Source organism: Solea senegalensis, linkage group LG18 (genome assembly GCF_019176455.1).
Source record: "Solea senegalensis isolate Sse05_10M linkage group LG18, IFAPA_SoseM_1, whole genome shotgun sequence".
Lineage (NCBI taxonomy): Eukaryota > Metazoa > Chordata > Actinopteri > Pleuronectiformes > Soleidae > Solea > Solea senegalensis.
In genome coordinates this window covers 3,250,223-3,267,918 of record NC_058041.1, presented here as the reverse complement: position 1 = coordinate 3,267,918, position 17,696 = coordinate 3,250,223, and the positions used below count along the sequence as shown (strand labels likewise).

The 17,696-nt window shown below is 40.3% G+C and overlaps 2 protein-coding genes across 3 annotated transcripts in view; both read left to right on the top strand.

Annotated features, from left to right (window-relative positions):
* Positions 1 to 118: 118 nt before the first annotated feature.
* On the top strand, positions 119 to 1,068 carry LOC122758979 (transmembrane protein 238-like). Its single transcript, XM_044013410.1, has one exon. The coding sequence runs from the start codon at positions 279 to 281 to the stop codon at positions 762 to 764; it is 486 nt and encodes a 161-aa protein (XP_043869345.1). The 5' UTR covers positions 119 to 278; the 3' UTR covers positions 765 to 1,068.
* Positions 1,069 to 2,341: 1,273 nt separating this feature from the next.
* Positions 2,342 to 17,696, top strand: part of snx29 (sorting nexin 29) — a 123,194-nt gene continuing 107,839 nt past the window's right edge. The window contains exons 1-11 of one of the 2 annotated variants that reach the window (XM_044013408.1): positions 2,342 to 2,720; positions 4,053 to 4,117; positions 5,312 to 5,364; positions 6,860 to 6,984; positions 8,433 to 8,613; positions 8,691 to 8,761; positions 10,003 to 10,284; positions 11,528 to 11,924; positions 12,643 to 12,755; positions 12,990 to 13,086; positions 13,178 to 13,260. In XM_044013408.1, the coding sequence (XP_043869343.1) occupies positions 2,714 to 2,720; positions 4,053 to 4,117; positions 5,312 to 5,364; positions 6,860 to 6,984; positions 8,433 to 8,613; positions 8,691 to 8,761; positions 10,003 to 10,284; positions 11,528 to 11,924; positions 12,643 to 12,755; positions 12,990 to 13,086; positions 13,178 to 13,260 (1,474 nt within the window). In that variant the 5' untranslated portion in view covers positions 2,342 to 2,713. Of the gene's footprint in view, positions 2,721 to 4,052; positions 4,118 to 5,311; positions 5,365 to 6,859; positions 6,985 to 8,429; positions 8,614 to 8,690; positions 8,762 to 10,002; positions 10,285 to 11,527; positions 11,925 to 12,642; positions 12,756 to 12,989; positions 13,087 to 13,177; positions 13,261 to 17,696 lie in introns of both variants that reach the window. The other variant, XM_044013407.1, reaches the window with a different exon arrangement.

Sequence of the window (17,696 nt, the reverse complement as noted above, 5' to 3'; positions counted from 1 at the left end):
CTATTGAACCATTGTTGAAGAACAATCTGTTTCCTGTGATGTTTTTGTTGGAAGAGGCTGCTGAGAACCTTTTTGAAGTTCCCTCACGCAGCTCTTTCCCTTGCACCAGCTGGTGCTGATAACCTCTTGTGCACATTGCACTTTGACCAGGTTGCTTCACGAGTGCCTGCCACTCACTGCGGATCACAACTCACAACTCTCCTGCCTTGTGCATCAGCTTCTGCTGCACCACCTGTGCCTTTTCATCTGTTTCCACAACTGGATTTGTCACTGCCACCATGTCCACATCTGTACAGGTAGAGTTGGTCATGGAAAAGAGCTACGGAGGAGTCGGCAGGTGCAAGTGCTCGTTCTGGTTCGCGGTGGCCCACGACATACTCGGCATCCTCATCATGATGGTGGGGGTGTTTGGGGGGCTGGTCATTCACGACTTGTTCATCTACGCCGGGGCCATCATCATCTTCCTGAGCCTGATCTGGTGGGTGTTCTGGTACTCGGGCAACATCGACGTGCCGCCAGAGGAGCTGGAGGACGACGTGGGCATGATGAAGCTGAAGGAGCGAGGACTCAGCCGCACGGTGAGGCGCGTGACCAGTCGCCTCTCCAACGGGATCAGGAACTCCTTCAGGAGGAACGGCAGGTCCTCCTCCTCCTCCTCCAGGAATGACAGACCTTCACACTGTGGTGGGGACGTGGCGCTGTCAACTGTATCAGCACACGTCAACTCGTCTAGAGAACTTGTGAGAGAGACACTGTCTATATGAACTGTTCCATGTCACAGGGAGGGAGAGAAAGACAATGAACCTGGATCTTTATGTTTGTTCCATTTGCTCATGTGTTGATTCTGTGTTTGCTCTGCTTTCACCATCTACTAATGATTACACAGCATCGATGTCTTGTCATGATAAGATCCACATGTTTTTATTATCTCACTGATAAGAGGAAAAACTTTGCACACCATAACAGTGCAGCAAACGACACCACCTTCTGTCTCTGTTGTTCTTGACTGTGCGTGTTTGTCTGACTTATTTATTTTATGTACATAAATAAATTTAAATTTCACTATCACTACTGTGTCATGCATCAGTACAGTTTAGTAACGCATATTTAACATTTTATGTTTTTTAGTTTTAAACAATAGTAGTCGCACAAAGGAACATCCTTTGCTGCTTTTCCTTATTCTGTGCTGGTCATTTACAGAATATGAGAAGTACTAAAATTCTATACAAAGAGGTGTGTTCTCTTTATCTAGAGCAGTAAAATATATGTTGTCATGAAAGTCTTTGGAAAAAGGGCATTATTTGAATGTCCACTTTCATAATAAAAGTGCCCTATACAGATGACATCTGAAATGATAGTATATTATATTTAGAGTATTATTAATCATATTGAATATGAGAAGGTTGAAAATCAAGTGACATGTTAGTATAAAATATAAAAGCATGGGAATCCAATAAAAAGAGCTGTATCAGAGAATAACATGACACGGAAACTATGGAAAAAAACAGAGATTTATTATATTATAATTATTTAACAGCACATCAGAAACATTAAATTAAAAATCTTGTGTTTTTTATATATGAGTGGTATTACAATTCAGCTTTAGTTTTGAGTGAGTGGGTCACATGATATTGTTTTTTTTCTATTATTACATATAAATCATCATTTATAAAATATATGAGGCATTGAAACAAAATGAAACCAATTGTATCTTAACTGACTAATATCGTAATTAGTCTTGTATAAAGTACCAAAACGTATCTTAGCAGAAAAGCAGAAAAATATAACTTAAGTAAAAATCTAAAAGTATATGACATTTACTGTACTTAATATCAAAAGTAATTTTCTGATATAAAATGTACTTAAGTTTTAGAAATAAAAGTATTAAAAAAGTGAGGAGTAAGGATAATGACACGGTGGTTCAGTGGTCGGGCGAGTTGTCTTCCAACAGGGTGGTTGTGGGTTCAATTCCTGGTCCTTGAACAATACACTTACACATGTTGCAGTGTGTGAATAGGTGAAAACTATAGTTTAAAACAACGCATCAAGACTAGAAAAGCGCTATATAACTACTGACCACAATACAAACTCTTCTTCTTCTGATTTTATTTGGTAGTAACGAGTAACAAAGATAGTTAGAGGAAATGCAGTGGAGTTAAAGTAAAAGTTGGTCGAAATATAAACAAAGTAAAGTACAGACACGTGAATGTTGTACCTGAGTATCAAAGTGGCATCAAAGTGGCATTTAAATTACACGTTTTGTGATTTCATGTAAAAGACTACAATTCCCAGCGTTGCCCTCACGTCATATGACATAAGCGGTGGTGTTTTGTCACGTGACCCAGTCTCAGACTGGACTGTTTCCTCTTTTTCGCAGTGTCACAGGCTCCAGACTGACAAAACACGCACATTTCCACGCACATTTCTCACTCCGGACAGTTTAACGTCTCCGAATCTACACTCCGGCGTTTCCGGTGCGCCGTTTATCCGCCTCCGTTGCCGGGAACAACTCTTACATGTCAGAGAGTGTGTGGCACAGTTCCCCCCGCAGGCCTCGACGTTCACCGGGTGAGCTCCAGTCCCCCACGCCGCGGTTGGATGTGTGCAGCTCGGCCGCTGGGACAGCATGGCCCCGGTGCGTGGTTAGCGGTGAGGGGGCTGAGTTAAAGAGTTCCGCTTGGATGTCACTTTCTCCCGCAGTTTGGCTTTCAGGATGAACGGTGAGTTTCCCTTTTCGTTTGTTTGTCATTCAGCTGGAGGCTTACAGTGTCGATATTCAACACCGGCAAATCTCATATTTGTGAGTAAAATAGAACACTTTGAATTGTATGAATGAAATATATGAATATAAATTCTTATAATACATTACAGTGCACAGAAAGACACTATCGACTTCCTCCCACTGCCCTTTGAACACGTATAATTTAGATTAATTGTCATTTATTTTTTATGTAAATGTTTCATTTTCAAAATAAATCACTGCTATTATTTTTCCTCAATTAATTGAGTAATCCTTTGGTCCATAAAATGTCACACATTTCCTGTTTTGTTATATGAACCAAAGAAACCAGAGAATATTCACATTCAAGAAGCTGAAATATCAGACAAACTTGTTGGAAAAAACACCCAAACCGATTAATCGGTGATCGGGATTGACGTTTAATTTAGTAATCAATTGAATTAAAGAAAAGGGTTTTCAGTTTCAGATATTCAACAAAATATTTCCACGCTGTCAACACCAGCAAATGTCATATTTATGAGTGACATAAAAAAAACACACTGAATTGTTTGCATGAAATATATGAATATAAGTGCACAGTAAAGCAGAATAAAAACTAAATGTGAAGGGAAAAATAAATGTGCTGGAGGAACCAAACCCCCCACACACTGAAGTCTTGGAAAAATGAAAATAACAAGAGAATAACACATTTTCTTAAGCTTGTAAGTATCAGGGGTCTCAAACTCGCGGCCTGAGGGCCTCATGTGACCCTAATCAATTTCATGTGGCTCGTCATTTAATATCAAGTTACAATGAGTTATTTTTGTATGTTTTTTAATTAAAAGATTAATTTTACATCATAAATAATATTATAATGTGAACTATCTATCGTTCCATTTCAAAATAAACACTTTTATTTTGAAGATTTTGAAGAAATATCATGAGAAATATTAGTATTTTTGACTTATTTTCTTTTGACACCCCTGGTTTATATAAATAGGGATGCACAATATTTATCAACACAATTTTGTATTCTCGGTTATCTGCAAAAACATGAGGCAGAACAGGCCGCTGTCTCCTTGATGTCTATGCTTCTGGTGCTCTCTCCAACTATTTAAACAACAACAACAACAACAACATTGCTTTTATGTTAATTGATTTTGTATATTGGAAAAAAAACCTATATCTGTAGCTGCTGTGGCATTAGACTGCAAAAGGTCATGTTCATGTCACTACAGAAGAGACTAAATCACCTCTGCAGCTGGGTGCAGGGGGAAAAACTGCACTTACCACACATTTTCCTCAAACCTTGTCTTTGTCGTCATGTGTGCAGGAACTCAACAGAGTGATACCAAGAGACAACGCCTCCTGGAGAGGCTGCTGGACGCTGTAAAACAGGTGAGACACAGGAAATCTTTTGCTGTAGATTGACTGGACAGAGGGCAGAGAGTCTTAAATCCTTAATGCTAAAATACTGACGGCCTTTAGGGGAGAGAAGTCCAAGAGAGAGTATTTTCGGCCTGTTACATCACCCTGACACACCATGAAATGGTGGTCTGATGCATGTGCAAAATTCCACTTTAGAGACTGTATGTGTAATCGTGTTTATGTGTATTATGGGTATTTGTTGATCGTATATTGTGTTTGTATCTTATTTTTGCGTTTTATGTTTTACTTTTTTGTATTTTAGCAATTTTGCGACTCAGAAACGCACAACAATTCCAATTTACCTGTGCAAATGGCAAAACCTTTCTATTCTATTCTATAAAATCAGTTCACACATTAAAAGCTGGCAGCAGAATGACACACTGTGGCGTATTTTGCTGGAATGAGGAAATGGAGGCTGATTTAAGACGTTGGTTTCTAATCTGTTTTTACTTCCTTTATCTGCCAGATATACTTGTGTACTTGTGAAAATACACAACAGGTGTGTGTATATATACATATAATTATACACAAGTAAAGGTTACCTGATTATCAAATGTCTTTGCATGATATGGAATACATACGACTCCTTCTCACTCCCATAATTTAGATTAATTTGAGTTATTTTCTTTGTCATTTATATTTCATGTTCAAAATAAATCATGATCACTTATTATAATTTAATCAAAGTAATGGTTTGGTCCGTGAAATGCCAGAAATGTCGATTGTTGTTTCTCAAAAGTCCACAAACATAAAATGATCCCGTTTTAATGATTTCTTTGTTATACGGCGCAAAGAAACCAGATATTATTCATATTAAAGAAGCAGGAAAAATTAGATAATCGTGATTAATTGAATAATCAAGGTTGCAGCCTTAAATACAGCACTGATGGACATGTAGGTGCAAACTATGGAATCAAAACCAAAACTGAAACTAGTGCTGCACATTAGACAGATTAAAAAGTTCCTGATTTGTGTTTGTGCAAACCTGAAACACAGTATTATGGCTTTTATTCTAGTGACAGTGCTTTTGGGTTATTATCACTGCAAGATCGTCAACTTTTAGTGACTCAGGTCCACGAAAAAGGTCAGAAATGTGTGTTTTTCCACTGTGTGCTGGAGAAAGAAGCAGAAGAAGTAATTTTCATTCCTCTCATATCTTTTCAGTGCCAAATTCGCTTCGGAGGAAGGAAAGAGATCGCCACGGACTCAGACAGCAGGTAGGAGAATTTTTCCACTCACCGAGAGTCCTATTGTTATACTGTATGTGTGGATCTGCTGAACAAACCGAGGGGTTGTTTGCTTTACGTGTGCAGTTCCAGGTCACTTGACGCTGTGTGTGTGTGTGTGTGTGTGTGCTTCGACCTTCCTCCTGCCTCTCAGTGTGCAGCGATCTGGAAACGTGCCCAGTTTGAGTATCATCGTGATGAAATGGCATCTTAAAACAGAATTGAGAAATAAAAAAGGAACTTTTGTCACACGTTTGTGTATGCATTAAGAACATTCTGTTATTGACTGGTATAGAATAAAATAACTCACGTGGAGCATCTGAACTGTGGGAATTCATTTTATTTCATGTTTTATTTGTCGCATAATGAGTTGGAATAAAGTTGAAACATGGAGGTGGATGATCATTTATACTTTACACTTTATAATCGGTCACGGACGGTACACACCAGTCTGTGATACTCTGTCATCACACAAGACTCAGATCGTTAACTATATTCAGAATAATTGATGATTTTAGTTATTTTTTTACTCAAAAACAAGGTAAAAGTTCATGTAATTCAGGTCTAATTGGCCTAATCTAAATAGAATAAAGAAATGATGTTAATGTGTTTGAATGACGTTGGCATTTTAAGGTGGAGCACAGAATTGGGTCGAGTTTCCACTTTATATTCTTTAAATGACAGGTGTGATTATGTTATGCCAGACTGACTACACAGACATATAACACTGCGATAAATCAGATACTTCAAAAACAATAAATTGTTTTATTTTATTGTAATTAAAAAACAGAGTGTACTTTTATGTAAACAAGGTCTATTGGCCCTTAATTCCAAAATAAAGGCAAACTTTTGTGGTTATGGGTTGGACTCTTGCAAAATGTGTACCTTTTTAGCTTTTAAAGTGAAATAACTTTATGCCACTGTATGTCAATGGTCAGCAATTGTTGGCACATGGGCCAAAATTGGCTCACCAGCATCAGTATCACGGCCCGGCAGATTAAATTATTTTGCTTGTCTTCACAGAATCTAATTTAAATTTCACATAGCGTTCAGAGCTTTTATTCTGAAAAAATAAGAACTTATTCAAATAGATTATGTTGCTGGAATTGATGGTTAACTTTTAAACTAAATGTTTGGTTTGTAAAATACAATTAAAACCACTGCTGTTGTCATGGAGACAGCCAGGTGTGAGGAGTAAATGTCGGTAAAATAACTTTTATCATATGTTAGGCTCAAAGAAGAAGCAGTAATTCTTCTTCCCATTAAAGACGACGTCCACGTTATTGTTAGCTTAAGGCAGCAAACGCGCAGTTTTTGTTTCTGACTGAAGATGTTTTAAGACACTTTTGCCTGATGAGGATATGATGTTTTGGTTCAAATATTCAATTGCCATAACACATTAACTCGCTGATCCGTGCTCTATGTGAACACAATAATGGACACTCGACCCCTCACTCCTGTCATTAACCCGTCTTTGTCCCTGCAGAGTGATCTGTCTGTGCGCCCAGTTTGAAACCGTGCTGCAGCACGGCCTCAAGAAGAGCCGAGGTCTCGCCCTCACCGCTGCTGCACTCAAGCAGGCCGCGGGCTTCAGCAGCAAAACCGAAGCAGGTATGACACTTTCATGTGCCGTTTAGGTTCACCGCTGGACGAGACGCGGTCCATTAAACCTGGCTGTGAAGTTGAAAATCGGGGGCAGAATCTTAACATTCGCCTCCAGACTTTATCTTGTGAAGACAGGAAAAAAAAGAGAAGGGAGATCGGAGATGGCTGTGACCTTGCTGCAGGGCTGCTTGGCTTGTTATTTTTGAGAAGTCGTGTAAGGTTGGAGGAGGCAGATGTGTCAGTGGGAAGCCCAGAGCTGCGGGATAAACACGTGCACACGGGCACAACCTGGCTGTGAGGCCAGATGATGAGAGTACAGATGGGCATTAGCAGCTCAGCAGATCCTTCAACCTCTGTCTCCTTTTCTCCATCTGTGGTGGACACCACTACACAAGTTGCTGAACCCTGCCAGTCTGTCATTCATTACACATGCATGCCAAGTATTGTTCAAACCCGCAAAAAGTTTATTTTGAATTGCAGCCAAACTCCCGAAGAGTCAAAACAGCCTCAGGCGTCTCGTGGAACTGCAGGGAAATGAAATATTCCTGGGTACAAATATGCAAAAAAAGACATCTGTTGTATTTCAACAAACTCCATTTCCAGAAAATGTTTGGCTTGCGCCTTCTAAAAAATCCCATTAACATTTATTTAACAGATAAAAGTACAAACAAATAGGGGTGGGAATTACATGGTATGTCACCTAGTATTTTATAGTTTGTTAATAAATAAAATAGACAATACAAAAGTACATTCACCTCCCTTCATTAACGCTTTCTGAATTTTTAAACCCCCCCCTTTGCGTTTTTATTTGTTTTGTTCAAGCGTGAAAGAAAAGCCATTACAAATTCCCAAGAGCGAGAAAGACATTAGTTTCACATTTTCCTAAATAGTTTCCACTGTGTCACATTGAAGAAAAAAGGTGGCTGTCTTATTATTATTATTGATTTTAATATTATTATTATTACCATGTTGCAGCCACTAGCATATGTGATGTTTTTCCCAGTGTTTCACAGTAAATGATGAGAGTGGGTTTTTAGCTCATTATTAATGAAGCCAAAACCCTTTAAAAGCTAGAAATAGCAGAGGTTATTATAATATAATATAAACCCACTAAAGCTTCTACCCTTTTTTTAAAAATCTTTTGTCAAAGAAAATATTAAAATAATACGAGTGTTGAGGTCAGAGCGGGATATGGAGACGTGGCTGGTTGGAAGTCATTATTTTTTAATTAGAGAGAGTGAAGATGTGCTGACTCTGTTTTTAGGGGCCTCATCCCTAAAGGATATTATTATTATTTTCTCCTTTCTTTGTCACCCTTGCTTTCTGTGTTTTCTCTTTTCATCCCTCAAACTCTTAATCATCTCTCCTTTTGCCCCCTTTTCTTCCCTGTGTGTTAATTCAACCTTCCTGCCTCTTTCTTCTCCACCACTTCCTCCCCTTGTATACCCCAGCAGAGTTGACCTTCTGGTTCTACGTGAAGGAACACCTCAACCGCCATGAGCTCCAGCGGTTCTACTCGCTGCGTCACATTTCCACCGAGCTGGGTCGGGGTCGCGCGTGGCTGCGCTGCGCCCTCAACGAACACTCGCTGGAGCGCTACTTGCACACGCTGCTGGCTGACCGCTCACGTCTGGGGTTAGTGTTGTTGTTCGTCACGCATATATTTTCATAATTATTATTACTTTTTAGTGTGTAACTCTATTCTTTTCTAGAACTTACTATGAAGACTGGGCTTTTATTCTTGATGAAGAACGAGCTAGCATGCTCCCCACCATGGCTGCAGGTGAGTGTTTTTTAACACAAAGACTTATTTCAGGGTAAACCAGGCATGTCCTCAGTTTTATAATGTATTATTATTTATGGACAGGGACAGAAAACATACATTTAAACACCACTATGACAGAAGTTTGTGTTCTGTCCTCTTTAGCTCAGCTAGTAAAGCGTTGCGCTTAGGGTTCGCATCCCGGATACATGCGTTGTTACGTGCCAAGTGTAAAATTGTTGTAAAAACATTAATATTATTGTATTAAACGTTTGAATAACGTTAGCCTACAACTGTTGATGTTATGTACCTGTATATAACTGTAAATGGAGGACTGTTAGGGCCACATGTAAGAAAATTATTTTGAAAGAAAGAAAAAATAGATAAAACAACATGAATTCTGAGAATAGTGTCTGACTTTTTCCTCAGAATTCAGACTTTAATTTGAGAATTCTGACTTTTCTCTCCAAATTCTGACTTTAATCTCAGAATTCTGACTTTTTTCCCTCAGAATTCTCACCTTAATCTGAGAATTCTGACTTTAATCTTTAATCTATTTTTTACTCTATTTCAAATGGTTTTTTTTGCAAGAAAGACAGAATAGTTTTTTGTTTTGTTTTGTATGTAACTTTAACTGTTAAATAAATAAATAAATAAATAAATAAATAAATAAATAAATAATACGTAGATAGATGTCTCATTTACTTGATTTTACCATGAGTTTTCATTTTATATTAAATTATATTCATTTAAGTACAGACACATTTTTTTTTTAAACTGTCTGCAAATCAAAATGTAAAACCTAAAAATACGATCTTCCGTCTTGTAATTGCACAAAGTTATGCTTCACTTTCAATGTCGTAGAAATTTTAAAAGCACCTTAACAAGCAGAGGTGCTGTAAAGAGACATTTCACTGACTTTGCACTTTAATGGTTACGCCTGGCTGAGTTTACTGAGACCTGAAACCCTATTAATGTTAATGGATGTTTTCTACTGTAGCGCTTCTTTAGGGGGCATCACTTCATGACCATTAACTTTAAAATATTAAGAATATAAAGTATGTGCCACTGATCCTACGCCAGTGGTTCTTCCGTGATCTTATTTCCTTTCTTTTTTCACGGTTCATCTTAAGTTTGCTCTCCTTCACTACAGTGTGTCTGCACAGAAACGCTTGCCAGGCACTTTGAAGAAGTTCAAAAGCTTCGTGTAACATAACAGGCCTGATCTCTAATGAGTTCCATTTTTCTGCTGCTGCATTTAGGCCTGAACTCCATCCTGTTTGCCATCAACATTGACAACAGTGATCTGAACGGCAGTGCCATGCGAGGAGGAGCAGCAGGAGGAGGAGGTGGAGGCTCATCTGTTACCCACCTCCTCAAGGAGTCCACGCAGGGCATCGGCAGCCTGTGGAAGGAGTCGACTCAGGGGGTCAGCAGCCTGCTGCGAGAAATCAGCACTGCCACGGCCGTCGTGCCCGGATTCACCCCCAGAGTGGACGGAGCCTCAGATCCGTTACCTGTCGTTCCCCGCAGCACTTCTGCCGGTAAGAAACAGCTGCGTTTATTAGAGGTTGATCAGTGTGTTTCAGCAGTGATCTCATAAAATAAAACAGTTTAATGTCAACAAATACACAAACATTACTTAACCGTGGTAGAATAACACGTATAGTCTAGTGTTATATAGTGTGTAGTGTTCCATATCTAATTTTTTTTGGCGAGATTTTCCCTCGGCCATTAGGGGGGTTGTATTTCATTTCTTATATTCTGCCTGAGGCTGACACCGGCCGGGGTCTTGCCGGGTTATTTGAGGTCACCTGTCATTATTCCCAGGTGTTGCTGATTTAAAATGGGCAAACAGTGCTTGGGTTTAAGGTGCGTTTTGATTTGTTTAATGGAAACAGAAAAATAAGTCGCTGATATCATTTCAGACGCTATGGAAGAATCTGGTCGTCATTTAATACCTTAGTACACATAAAAAAAACAACACCTACCAGCAAACTATCCACAGCCAGTAGCTCCACATTATAGGACTTAGTCGCTACAGCAACAATGTCTATCATAATTATTAAATACTCACTCATCTTCTACCGCTTTATCCTCTACATGAGGGTCACGGAAGGGGATACAAGCAGACTATGACCAAATTGTGTAAAATTGCATAAATAATGATTGGCCGAAAATTTATCCAAATTATTAATATTAATATTAATTATTAATTTTCCACATTTTCCATCTCAGGATACTTTGCTAAATGCTTCTAAATCAACACTTCTCGCGGATGCAACACGAGGCAACTGCCGCAGCATTGAAATCCCCCCGTGAAATGAATAAACCTCCAGACTGTCGGCCTCCTAGTTTGACCTCATTTAGACGTCTGCCCCGGTCATTCCTGCAGGGGAAAAAAAACTCGCTCCGTTTTATCTTCATGTGCTCTGCTCGTAGAGGAGATGAAGGAGATGAAGAAGCTTTTAAATTCCAACTGTGTGGCGGTAAAAACGTTCCGCTGGAGTAAATGCAGAGGAAGTTTCAGTCGTTCACATTATTCAGCTGTAGGAGATTCACTAATGCACCAGCTCTGCTCTGAAAAGGAAGCCGGCTGACCGCAGATAGACTTTTAGTGGACTAACCGGAATACACTGACGATGCTGATGTCACCATTGCTAAACTTAATACGAACTTTTGGAGGGCAATGAGAGAAAGTGTTGAATTAATTCAAGTTCCTCTTAACCGAGGGTGGAGATTAAAGCGTTTGTTCGCCTCATTGTTTTCCGTCTTAATCCTGCTCAGACTCCGGGCTGAAGAGGGAGCGCCGCAGGAAAAAGAAGATCACCAACATCATTTCCTTTGACGACGATCTGGACGGTGGGGCGGAGGACGAGGAGGACGGGGACGAGGACTCTCAGAAGATGGGCGCGCTGAGGAAGAGTCACACGGCTCCTGCACACAGCAGTGTGGAGGAAGGCATAGACCCTCTGGGGCCAACCTTCTCCCACTCGCCGGCCCAGAATGGCCTGATTGAGTCGGGCATCGTCAGCTGGGTGGGGTCGCCCCATCCGTGTCGAACGTCGCCCATCGCCGCGCCTCCCCTTCCCGACAGTAAGAGAATAGACAACGAGGAGGAAGAGGAGGAGGTGTACAAATCCAGAGTGCAAACTCAGGAGGAGGAGAGGAACAGCTCTGACCAGTGAGTGTGACGACCCTCTGCTGAATATGAACTTGTAAAAACACTCCACACAGGAAGTGAGTTATTAATTTTATGTCAAAAGACAAACAGAGGCAACAGCAGAATTACGCTATTAAAGCAAGATGACTGGCAACCAGGTTGGAGTACGAGTGAAAACACAAAGAAGTGTCCATGAAAAGTGTCAGAAGTGAAGTCTGCTGCTCACTAAAACCTGGTCACTCAGAAGTCTGCTCTGCTGCTGTATACACACAAACGCTCATAGTATTTCTTGACAGATAATGTCACATCATTTCTCTTCACACGACCGAACAGAGGCAGAATAACAACATCAAGAACAAAAACAATCACCAGAAGTTACACACTTTGTTTAATTTGTCAAACATTGGGATTACTTTTGTTTATTAGCAGATAAATCGTCATTATCTCGGATGTCCGTTGTTAATAAAAGTCCATAAATCTACTAAAGAATAATAGATGGAAAAGATGAGAACTTGCCCGAGCATAACTGTATTTTTAAATATGATTTAGTGATGGCGTAATCCAGTGACAGCGACTGTTGGCACACGTGTTGCATATTGGAACTGCTGATTGCCAATTTGCCATACTTATAATCACGTCAATTAAAGAAAATGAATACAAATGTAGGCATTTTATTCAAGGTGTACACAAATCAACAATCAGCACACACCGAAATTGAATTGAACTTGCTCTGGTTTAGGGTGGTGGTCGGGAGTCTGTCCAGTGTGTCCACGTGGAGCCCTCTGCAGATGATGGCGGACCACAGCAGCTCAGACGTCCTCATTCCTCTGAACCCTGCTGATCCTCAGCCAGGTACGAAGCACACAGATGTTACTCACATTCATGCAGGAAGAAATACATCGAGGCAAAAAGAAACTTCCTGGTATTCTTTGTGTACCAAATCAGGTTTTAATCCCTTCTGGGACTGTTAGCTGACACTGTTTTGATTGTAGTTACTGGCAGCAGCTGCTTTAATGCACCTCAGACAAGCGTTAGGGACTTTCTCAATGGCCCCGTGGCTTTATTTTCACTTTTATTTTGTCTCATTGAACTCTGTGGAAGACACGGCTGCATTTCCTGCTCGGTGTGAGTCAACAGGGCCTGTGGCAAACTGTGAGAGCAGCAGGACGGAGCTCACATTCAAGTAAGTGTTTGTGGCGTCGGGGGGGGGATGGTGGTTGACATATCGTGTAAAAGCAAATAAGTTTCTGTCTATCTCTTCTCACGCGCTGCAGTATGGAGTCGAGTCCACCGGCGCAGCCTGCTCCGCTCTGCAGCGCGCTGCCAACATCTGCTCTGCCAGAGTCCATGACAGTGGGTGAGTCAGTGTTCCCCGCCGCTTACCAGTTTCCCACTTTCTCTCGCCCGCCTTGTTTGCGTTGTTCTCGAAAAACCCCGTTCTGTCCAACGAAATCATCATCGTGCACTGGTGGCGTCCATCGTCACTCTTCTGTCATGAGGAGATTGTTTTCATCTAAAGTATCTGAAGCAGAGGAACATGAGTGACTCTGTGAGCTCATTAACTTAGACGTATGAAGCCTTGCATAAAAAAAATCCAACCTCACTAAACTAAGCTAGTCTTTTGTGTCTCTTGGAGACTTCATTAAAAGTGTTTACATGCAGGGCTCAGTACAATTCCCTTCAATCTAAATTAAATCAAACGCACATCAGATATGACTGTAAAGACCACGCTAATTAAATCAACCCTTTCACCTGAGCTTTTTTTTTTTATCAGACAGCACCCTTATCTCAAGAAGTTTGTGATGTTAATGAATCCCACGGTCGTCGTCCTTGTTTGTGAATCTCACCGCACAAACACACACACACACTGTTGTCTGTGACAAATTAAATCAAAGCTTACTGATTAGTGTTCGCAGACCTCGCCGTCGTCGTTCCTTGCAGTTAAAAGTGAACTAATTGCAACGAGTCGGGAGATTTCAAAACCACTGTTTTGTTCCTTCAGAGCGAACAAATCCACCAGGTGGCACCGTCGTTCCAGCAGACGCACATGGTGCTGTTTTTAAATACACACTCTGTCTGATCTGTTCTTCTAGAAGGAACCTGCTTCTGCGAGGAGCAGGAAGATTCCTGCAATTTGCATCAGCCGCTGTGAGAACATTTTAGATCTGAAAAACCCACTCGATGAACATTTTGTGAACGTGGCTGGTGTTCTGCTCCGCGGCTAATCACGGATTAGACTCTTTGATTCTGTGGACTCTCCTCTCACTCTCTCTCTGTGTGTGTGATGTAGAGAGAGACTGAGAGCTGGGGTAGGAAAGGTGAGCTCAGTAGCCTGTAAGTACTGGGAGTGAGCCGCCGTACAATCTATTAGCTCTCGGTAAGAGGGGGTCACGGGGTCATGGAAAGAGCTGGTAATCTACAAATCGCCGGAGTGCGGAGGGAGGCGGAGAGAAAACAGGTTTCAAAAGGAAAAACGCTCCATGACGCCTCGGTAAAGATAAACACTGTACAGTGCAGTCGAGTGGCAAAGGAAATGGACTGAGTACAAAATTCACATATCTGGACTTTACTTTTACTCCACTACATTTCTAACTATCTTATTTTTTTTACTCATTACTACCAAATACAATCAGAAGAAGAAGAGTTAATAATGGTCTGTATTTATGTAGAGCTTTTCTAGTCTTGATGAGCTGCTTTACACTACTGTTTTAACATTCACATGCAACATGGAGTTAAGTGTCTTTGCTCAAGAACACATATAGACTAACAAGGCCAGAAACTGAACTCGCAACCTTCCAGTTGAAAGACAACTCGCCCTGCCGCTGAGCCACCATGGCTCAATCCTACTTCTAAAACTTAAGTACATTTTATATTAGAACTTAAGAAACGCTGCTCAGAGCATGTAGACCTTTAATAAACAATGGTGCAGTTACCTGCATTTACTTCCGTCTCAGGTATCAGCTGCGAGAGAAACGCTCTGTTAAAACGGACGTTTTCTGTTTCGCTTTCCCCACATTGTCCCGTTAACGAGCGAATCCTTGTCCTACTTCTCACCATTGTTGTTTCTCCTAAGTAATACTCTCTTCAACAAACAACTGCAGAGGAGAGAATCAACTTCATACTTGAAACTGAGCTGAAAAGCTCCACTGGAGATCTTTTTTTTGCATCTGAAAATGCTGTTTTATGTTGAATAAAAACAGAGTAGTACGTATGTAAGCCTCCAAGAAGAGCTTGTGCGTATAGCTGCAGATCTGACCTGCACATCCTTCAGGAATAATTCCGGACCTTTCTTCCCACAAAATCAGCCGCATTCTTATCATGCCTGATGTGAACGATGCTCTGGGCTCAGTCCACAGCGTCTCAGATAAGACCGGGCTCCGAAGGTGGATTTTTTCTTTGTTCAAAGTTATTCTAAAGTAGATTCACATCAGTGTTCAGGGTCGTTGTCCTACCTACAGCGTCAGCCTGGCTTTCTCTGATCTTGATTTACTTGGAACAGTGGATTTTACTCATGTTTTCATGGTGGTGTGCAGCTTTCTTTCTTTCTTTCTTTCTTTCTTAATTTCTTTCTTTCATCACACCATAAAATATTGAGTGTCAATGTGCAAACTCCTGGCACAAAGGAAAATTTTATTTTTTCAAGAAGTGTGGACTCCCAAGAGGTTATTTTCACACATCGATATTGAGATTGAATATTGTCTCAATAGTCATTGTGCAGTCACCTGAACAACAAAATTGGAAGTGAATCTTCAGTTTCTTGTTGAAAAAGGGGTGAAATCGCGAAAAACACCGTACAATAAAACAGTTTTATGTCCCGTACCGCTTTTCATTCATCGTCTACCACTTTATCCTCTGCGATAAGGGTCGCTGGTGCTAGCTGACATAGGGCAAAAGGCTATTTTAGGCAGTTTAGAGTGTCTGCATGTTTTTGGACTGTGTGAGGAGAAAACCCCCCCCACACACACGGAAGAACGTGCAAACTCCAAACAGATCACTGATTACCCTAAAACAATTAATTTGAAATCTGCAAATAAAACTAATTCTAGAATTATGCAAATGCAACGCAAGGCCTTCTTAAATCTGACAGCTCTAGTTTGATTACATAATAGATTATTTGTTCATTGTTGTAAGGTAAATCTGATGCTACGTCACCTTACATTTCTGCACCACTGTACATACACGGTTATATAAAACTACCTGACCTGAATTCACTGTAACGTTGCTGTATCTTGCAGTTTTTGAGTCTCTCCTGCCTCTGTAAAAAAAAAAATCAAAGAGCAACAAGCATTTTCTCCAGACTGCCTGACATTCAGCAATCACAGCGGGAAAAATCCATGCCGACAGAGGCACAGATAACACATTCTTACGAATAGAGCAGAATGCAACGCAGCCAAAACAGAGTTTGGCATTTTAGAAGGGAAGCACCACCCTTGACTTTTTCCTCAACTGTAAAAAAAGCCCCAAAACTCGGCTCTCGCTCTCTTGCTCTCGACATCTATGGTCTCAGTACTTTTGCTCCCCCTTTACAACTTAAAGCAACAGATACAGCAGCCTTTTTTTTTGTGTGAAAATGTAGGAAACGCTGATTAGGAAGTAGAAAAGGCCCCAAAAATGACAATCACATTACAATCACTTTTAATACATCATTGCAGATTTTGCCCTTGGGTTTCTGTCTGTAAGTATTTCTTAACATGTACTCGCTAAATATGTCTCATAATCTCATAAAGGAAGCGTTTGAAGGGACGTGGAGTTCTTTGTACTCATTAGGATGATGAATGTGCGACAGAAAACGCTGTGAAATGTGAAATTATGCGATTTTTCCAAACGCATGATAGGAAAAGATGTTACGTCATGATTTCATCAGTGTTATTCTTTTTTTCCCTCATACAAAGTTGTCCGACACATGAATCTGAAGGTGAGAGGTTTGAAAGAAGTGACCTTTTACTGAGGAGGCCGTTGATGAGCAAGAGGAGCGATAGTTGGAAATGTAGAACGTTGTTTTTTGACCCATATTTAGGCAAAATGTCATGATATCTTCATTTTCTGCTACTGCTTCATTTCTTAACAATTCTGTTCAGTCAGAATTAAAAAAAAAAGACAAGTGGAGAACGAGACGTGCTATAAATAGGAAACATGTATCATCACAACATTGCTGAAGAATAGTGTTTGCCCTGTTAATGATAGAGGCTTGTGAGTCACACACAGATTATTGCAAACTCCTGCTGATTTTTTTAATGTGTGTGTGTGTGTGTGGAAAAACTGAGAATATAAATGGCTGTTAGAGAAAGAATAATATATTTGGATCATCAAAACATTATAAAAGTAAACAAATAAACTCCCCCTGCTCGGACTAATTGAATATTAATCGATGACTAAATTATTATTATTACTATTTTGGTAATCGATTGTCCAATAATCAGTTTGAGTGTTTTTTTTCCAATAATTTCAAGAAGCTTTCAGATTTTTCAGCTTCTTAAGTGAATGTGGATTTTTGGGGGCCTGAACATGCCCCCAAAACTCACCGATATTTGTAACCACATCAGACCTGGTGATGTACGTGTGAAAGTCGATAGATGAATGGGCGTCAAAATTTAGCGGTGGGAGGGGCTAAAAACTGAAAAACTCCTGTTTAACATACATGAACGAAACTTGGCACACACGTTTATTAGGTTTGGACGGTCAAAGAAATCGATGATGACCTATGCTCTAAACCAGGCCAACGGTATTTGAACAAACTTGTCCTAGAGCTTTAACGCAGTCATCTTCAAACTTTGGTGAGGTCACTGTGGACAA

What these genes read in the sequence shown, in the direction of transcription:
- LOC122758979 (XM_044013410.1), top strand. Translation starts at nt 279, where the DNA reads ATGTCCACATCTGTACAGGTAGAGTTGGTCATGGAAAAGAGCTACGGA.